Below are 7,320 nucleotides of genomic sequence, written 5' to 3'. Positions count from 1 at the left end.
AAAAACAATACGCTCAATGGATATTTTCAATTTCACTCCTTGTTTGTTTTAAGGTGCCTCTGGCATGAACAAGCTTGTTAATATTTAAAATTCTCCCAAATATCTACTATGGTTCTTAATTATCTCTTGCCATTTATAAAGAGAAGTGCTAGAATTAGATTTATAGTGCAAAACTTTCCAAGAAACAGGAATCTGGCCCAGAGTGGGTATTAACTTACATTGAGATAAACCCACGAGTGTCTGCTAGTGGCTGGTAGGATAAGTTGCTCTTGCACTTTGCGTCTTGGACTCCCAACTCAATAGTTGGCTGTTTCCAATTAGGGATTGACAAACGGCCATTTCTTTGTAGGTTGACTGTTGTAGGTTGGACTGAAGGGATCCTTTTCAGAACAACACTCTAATGAACAAAATGAGACAAGATAGGAAAAGTTTTTATAAGGTATTGATAGGCGACCCAAAGCAATGTTGGTCCTGTAAAGATGCCAGCGTGATGAGTTCTTCCGACCTGGTGAATCTTTGAAGACTGCTTGAGGGGTGGCCTTATCTGTTCTCTTCCTTATGAACATCCCCAAATGGACTTACCATAAAAGGTGTTGAGGACAGATAGAGACAGTAGTGTTATCAATAACAAGGCAGATTTCTACCTAAGGAAAGTATTTTACAATTTGAGAAGACAATGAGAGGATTTCTCTACAAGGTTCCTCGTTTCTAAGAGATAACACTCAGAAGTTGAAGACTCAAAGAAAAGAAGAGTTCTGCTTATTTCCCCTTCACAGCTGGAAGGGGAGCATGCTGTTTCCAAGTCAAAGATCTTGAGCTGCAGTGGGCAGAGCAGTGGAGGTGATGTAGTCTCAACTGGACCTCAGGGGCATTTCTCACATCCCCCAAATGCCTGTTAAATCCTGTCAGTCAAGCAGAGCTAATTTTATTAGATGTACTGCAGACCATCAAATAATAAGGCTTATATAGCTTTAGGGTCCATGCTCAAGGAATTGATGATGGGATTTTCCAGGACAAGAACTGATTGGGATTGTGACATAGTTTAGGATTGTTTGAGTGAGATGAAGGTCCCGAGTTAAGTTTTGTTAAATAATCTCTGGAGTAAGCTACTTGCCCGGGTGAACAATTTATTGTCCTGAGAGGAGAGATTTTGCCCAGATGAGCAAACTTCTTGTTCAGGGAAATTGGTTCAGGAATTTCTTGAAGTAAAAAGTAAAGCTATTTATTTTTTTCTAATAATATAATTTTCCTCACTTATCTGTCAGGTCAGGCACTCGAATATAAACCTAAGTCATATATCTAATACCTGTGAAATTGAGCAGTCATTTCAAGAGAAGCAGAGAGTGTTAACAGATGGTAGACTGTTTAGTGATTAACCATTTGCTATAAATAACATGTATTATAACTGCACGTCCGCTTTAGTTGCTTTGCATCAGTCAAAGGGTATCTTAAATATATTTTAAAAAGTGCTCATTCCATAATACAATAAATGTTAATTGCGTGGCTGATCAGAAGTAAATGGAATGAAAAGAGAAAATAGGACAAAGGAAGTGCTGAACAGATGAGTTGTACAGCTTAAAAAGCATTGATTTGGGTTCAAGCTAGAACAACGAGAAAGAAATCAGACTGTAGCATATTTCCTCAGGTCCAGAGCCCCGGGGACACTAATCAACAGCACTGTTCTAGGTGTCGGTCTAACTTGCTCTCCTGAGCTCTCCAGGATTCCTAACACTTAATGCAGTGAGCTTTCTGTTTGTCTGTAGGCCAAGGTCTCTTGGCTATGAGGCAGTGTAATCATCTGCTTTTATACATCCTGTTGGTGATGCCTCCTCATGAGGCTCTACTGCCCTTATATTGACACTCAACATGAGTGCTGGCACCAGGGGGACACTCCAGACCCTCAGCACCATGGCTTCTTCTTATGGGGGCCACTTGGGGGGTTGTGTAACCCAATAAGCAAAGGTCTTTCATCACCTTGCCCATATGTTCCTCTTAGCTTCATGGGACTTAGCATCATATATGTTAGTTAAAAACAGTTATTTTAGCTTTTATTCTCTCTGGGTCTCAAATGCGTCTATGGTGATCATCGCTGCCCATGATTTTCTTTACTGACTGCGGGCTTGTTGTTGGGCCATATTGTTTTCTAGAATCATCTTCTGCCCCGCAATTGGCTAGCTACCTGGCAGGGGGCCCTGCCTGTGGCTAACCATGCTGAAATATATCTGAATCCCAATGATGAACCAATAACTGAGGCGGAGACTTGACTGTTCAGTTAAGAGTGCATGATGATGCTTCCCTGGAAGGGGCACCTGGGGAGAAGCTCATTCGTGACATTTCAGCAGACTGACCTGGGGGGAAAGCCATGACTCACGATCTGATCCAGAGTTTCTGGAAAGAATGACTCCAATGGGATATAGTGCCAGCAAGTAGAGATATTCTTTCCTTCAGACCAGAGTCCTTGGGAGACAAAGAAAAACTGAGGCAGAGTGTGAACATGTGGAAGGGGGAGTGAATTCTCAGATATTGAAGCCTCTGAAAATATGGCGTTGAAAAGAGAGGTAGCTGTATGACTTTAGGCAAATGGCAATATTTCCTCATATTTATTTATTTATTTATTTGTATTTAAAATGAAGGAGTTTGAATTAGGTACTCTCCAGATTTCCTTTCAGTTACAAATTTTAATCCTAGAATAAAACCCAAATTAATAGGCTAAACCAGGCCAGCCGTGAACTATACCATGCATCCTATCTTCATATCATTTATAGTATAAAAATTCCCCTGTTTCAGCAAACTAACTTTATTACTCAATACTCTGTTTGGTGGACTATGTATATAATTGTTTGGATGATTCACCAGGCAGTAGTATTCTGAGAATTAAGGGTTCTGATTTATTTTCAATGACTTATGTCTTAAAGACTATAATTGCCTTAATATATTAGGTTTTTAGCAAGAAAAACAGTGAATGAGAAGTCGGGCTGCTTTTTAGGAATATCTAAAGCACGACATCAATGTAGTCAAATAGTCAGACGCATCTAAGGTCAAAATAGTTCTTAGTCTTACTAGAGGAGTTTTGTAGAAATGAAGTATATGCATTTTTGGGAGTGAAAACTGCAGCCAACTTAGTTTTGTGTCTGTGTCCTAAAAAAAAAACTCTGGAACCAAATATACCTTCTACTGTCTGTGCAAAATAATACTGGGGCTAGTAAAAAATAACTTAGTTAGTTGTTCCAGGAAATACTTTCTCCTGGAAGATAAAACTGTGAACCAGCTTATATCGTTTGACCATCAAGCTCTGTTTCAAGATCCCAACTTTGCTGTACCCTCAAATCCAAAGCTTCTTTCATTGTAAACTTTGCCCCATTCCAATCATTCTCAGTTTTTCATGATCCGCCTCAAATTCCCCAGGGCCCAGACCCAATGCGTATCCTTTCTCATCACCACGTTTTGAGATACTAGTAAAAGGTGATGGTCTCTCTTTCTTCCACAAGTTCAACAACTTTGAGCAATAGATATTTCTGGTGCTGTTTTGGGGCATCACATTTCACATCACAAACTATTAATTTATAAACTAAATGGGTAGTATATGTTATAACTTTATTATAGTTAGTGTTTCCCTATCTACAATGGCACTTTCCTAAAAATCTATATCTGTAATGTGAACTATTTAAACTCCTGGCTTTGGAAATATCATTTTCATATATGAAGCTTTTTTTTTTTTTTTTCAATGCTTCCAGCTTGGCTTATTTCTCAAAACAAAGATTCTCTGGTTATTTGCCCTTAAGTTAAATAGGAAAGGGGGGAAAAAAAAGAGAAAAAAGCTTACTCTGTCAAATCCTCCTTACACATTTTGTCATTTCCCCTCTATTAACTCTGTCCTAGGGTTGAGAGGAAGTTGGCTTCCTGAACTTTCATTTACATACTGCGCTGAAGCTTGGCCTCGGTTGCAGCTTGTTAAATTTATTGACTAAAAGTCCCTTGAGCTATTGAAGACTTGGGCTTACTGTGTTTGAAAGATGCCACTTGTAGCCAATTGAAGCTTTTTGCTTTCAACCATTTTCCTCATGAATAACTGATCTTATCTATTTTTTCTTTCCTTTTTTTGTTTTTATATATATAAAAAAAACCCCAAACACTCATTCCAATCTACTGGCTGTTCATTTGCTTCAAATACACAAACATAAAGTAAAGGAAAAATGACCCAGGAAAAAGCTCCAGGGATGCATCTATTACAAAGCCATCTGAGGGAATTAATCAAACGCTATAAATCTGGACAGATTTTTCTTTGGCTGCAGTAAGCTCTGTACAAGGGCTAGTGAGTCAGCATGAGATTTGTTTTCTAATAACCTTAATACTTCTTTTCTAAAGGAAAACTCTGAAGTTTGGAGGGTCAATCTGTTTCTCAACCTGGATGTAAACTAAACAAGAAAGCCAAGGAATAACAGCAACAGCAACGACGCTTCCCCAGAGTCTTGATTTATTTTTCACAAAGCTTAGGAATATGGGTTTGTCGTTGACTCCACTAACGTTAGGATGTGCATTCTAGGCTCCCAGGAGGCAGGCAGGGGACTCGGGACTCGGGGTTCTCCCTCCATGAGGGAGCCGCCTCTGCACTCTGTACTCTCAAGGACAAAGGAATGGTTGGATTTGCTTCTGCACAACGACAAAGCCCTGGCGTAGGTAGAGGACGGTCAGAGGCTGAGATGGGTGTATATAACTTAGCTGTTTCTGTAGGCTTTTTTTTTTTTATTTGTATCTACAGAAGGAATCATATGAAGTGAATTAAGACCAGACCTCATAACAGAAAAAACAAATTTTGCCACCTCATTTTTTGTGCTTCATCTGTGTTCCTCAGATAAATTTATTATTTGTTTATTTTTTATTCTAGTTGTATTTTTCCCCTTTTTATATCCTAGTGATCATTTATGGCCTTGACATGTGGGTGCAAAAGAAAAAGTACATTGAGTCATGACTTCCCTGGCCAACTTTTTTTTTTATTTTTTTATTTTTTTATTTTTTAAAATATTCTATTTATTTATTCATGAGAGACACAAAGAGAGAGACAGAGACAGGCTGAGGGAGAAGCAGGCTCCCTGCAGGGAGCCCAGTGTGAGACTCGATCCTGGAACCTCGGGATCATGCACTGAGCCACCCCGGTGCCCTGGACATACATTTAACCACAGGGGTCTGTGCAAGTGGCATCATGGTATCTGTAGACTTAGCTGAGTCACAGCTTCCAGAGTGCTATTCCCTGTCTACTCTCCATAGCTGTTTCACCACTCTTGCGGATTTCTTTGTTGGCTTCTTTCTCTTTTTCTTCTCCTTTGTTGGTTTTTGCTTTTTCTCTTTCTCTGTTGGCTCCTTTCTCTTCTGCCTGTGCACTGTCAGCTCCCTTCTCTCTTCCATGGTTGCCTTCTTTCTCTTTTTCTGTCATGAACACTGGTGTAAACTGCTTTATTATAGCCTTCCTGGTTCTGAGCAATTTCAATAGCAAGAAATTGTATCCTGGGGGCAAAGATGGTGTTTTCCTCAGTGTAGCCCTGAGAACAATCCAGTCGCAGCAAAGTACCATAGTTGAAGTCTTCTACAACCCCGTCAAACTTCAAGCAGAATGGTCTCCACTTCTCTTTAGCGGACTCTGATTTAAGCTCTTCTGGATCCAACACATCTATCCTGAGTTTCTCGAAATTTTTCCAAAACTCAGAATAGATTTGGTCGTCCACTTTGGTGAGTTTCAGGAACTGTGGGTCAACTGATGAAATCAGCTTGTAGTAGACTTCAGCGTGCTGCATTGCTTTCATGGCCCAAGCCATCTCAATATCAGGATCATTGCCATAAGACTCGGCTGGGAGAGAAGGTGCATGTGCCACAGACACCAGTTCCCCGGGAACCGGCTCAGCAGGTCCCCTAGTCGTCTCCATGTTGAACCCCACCCCCTGGCCAACTTTATCTGAGAATTCTGCACCGAGTTCTAAAATTATTTTAAGCAGTACCTGGTATTTTAAAATTTAAAATGTTTATTTTTTATTATTTTTTTAAATTTAAAATGTTTAGATAAAAATGTGAACTGCTAGCCTCTGTTAAAGAAAAATTAGATGATCTAAAAACACTGAACTTGTGTTCTCACATGGCAACAATTACCTGGATTGAGTAAGCTAATTTCTTTGAATGGGGTCTGTGTTAGTTTCTATACCCATATTTCCACTACTTCCTCTTATCCCTTACATCTCATCAGATTCGTTTTTTTGTACTACCTCCCTGGCCACTGCAAGTATTGGAACTTCTGTTGCTTGATGTAAGACAGGAAGGGAGCATTAAATGAGCCTGGTGAGTTTAGTAGCATCCAGCTCATCTATAGGCTTGGATTTGGAATTTTGGATTAATGTTTTTAAGGAGGAGAAGCAACCTCATGTAATCAACATAGTTGTGCCATGAAGAAGATAGTTTATCTTTATTTTATAAATGAGAATATTGAAGTTCAGAGAGTTGCAGAATCTTTTCCAATTTCACCGAGTTACTAAGACTAGACTAGAGAGATGGGTTTCGGATTCCAAAACACATAACCTTTACTATCTTGACTAACACAGTTCTCTGCAATGAGACAGAAGATCATTTATCAGATTAAAATCAAGCCAATGGGGGCATCTGGGTGGCTCAGTCAGTTAAAAGTCGGCATTCGGCTCAGGTCATGATCTCGTGATCCATGGGGTTGAGCCCTGTGTCTGGCTCCCCACGTAGCAGGGACTCTGCTTCTCCATCTCTGCCCCCGCTCCTGTTCATGCTCTCTCTCTCTCTCTCTCTCTCTCTCTCTCTCTCTCTCTCTGTCTCTCAAATAAACAAAACCCAAAGGATTGGGTTGGGAATAGACTAGGAAACCAGAGACAGAGGCAGAACCTGCCTCTGAGGATCAAGTGTACTTAACACTGTGAGGAAGGGAAGTGGAGTGTTCAGGAATCAGGTTAGACCTTATAATAAAAATGATAAAATCCATGGCGTTTAATAACAAAAACTACATTCACAAGCCTGTGTGCCAATATCTTCATTTCCAACGATCAAGAGATCTGTAAGAGTGACTGAGTGATATTTTATAGTTAAGGTCAGGTGCATCGGTCCAGAGAGTAAATTCTTTCAGGAAATTGAACTATAGGATCAAAGTTCGCATAGGCAGCATCGACTTAGAATAGTGGGGTTGCTTTAGATAGAATTCCTCCCTCCCTTCCTTCCTCCCTCCCTTCCTTCCTTCCTTCCTTCCTTCCTTCCTTCCTTCCTTCCTTCCATTCTCCTTCCCACCCTCTCTCCCTTTCTGCCTTTCAAAAATATGTA

The 7,320-nt window shown here is 40.1% G+C and overlaps 1 protein-coding gene across 1 annotated transcript; it reads right to left on the bottom strand.

The window, feature by feature from the left end:
* Positions 1-5,224: 5,224 nt before the first annotated feature.
* Positions 5,225-5,924, bottom strand: LOC129498483 (protein PBDC1-like). Its single transcript, XM_055307781.1, is given in 2 exon segments — positions 5,225-5,426; positions 5,428-5,924. Coding segments are annotated over 2 exon segments (693 nt in total). The 5' UTR covers positions 5,919-5,924.
* Between the last annotated feature and the right edge of the window lie 1,396 nt (positions 5,925-7,320).

Source organism: Nyctereutes procyonoides, unplaced genomic scaffold, assembly GCF_905146905.1.
Source record: "Nyctereutes procyonoides isolate TBG_1078 unplaced genomic scaffold, NYPRO_anot_genome, whole genome shotgun sequence".
NCBI classification, from domain to species: Eukaryota; Metazoa; Chordata; class Mammalia; order Carnivora; family Canidae; genus Nyctereutes; species Nyctereutes procyonoides.
Note: the sequence above shows the minus strand (reverse complement) of the source record. Positions and strands in the feature narration are given on the sequence as shown.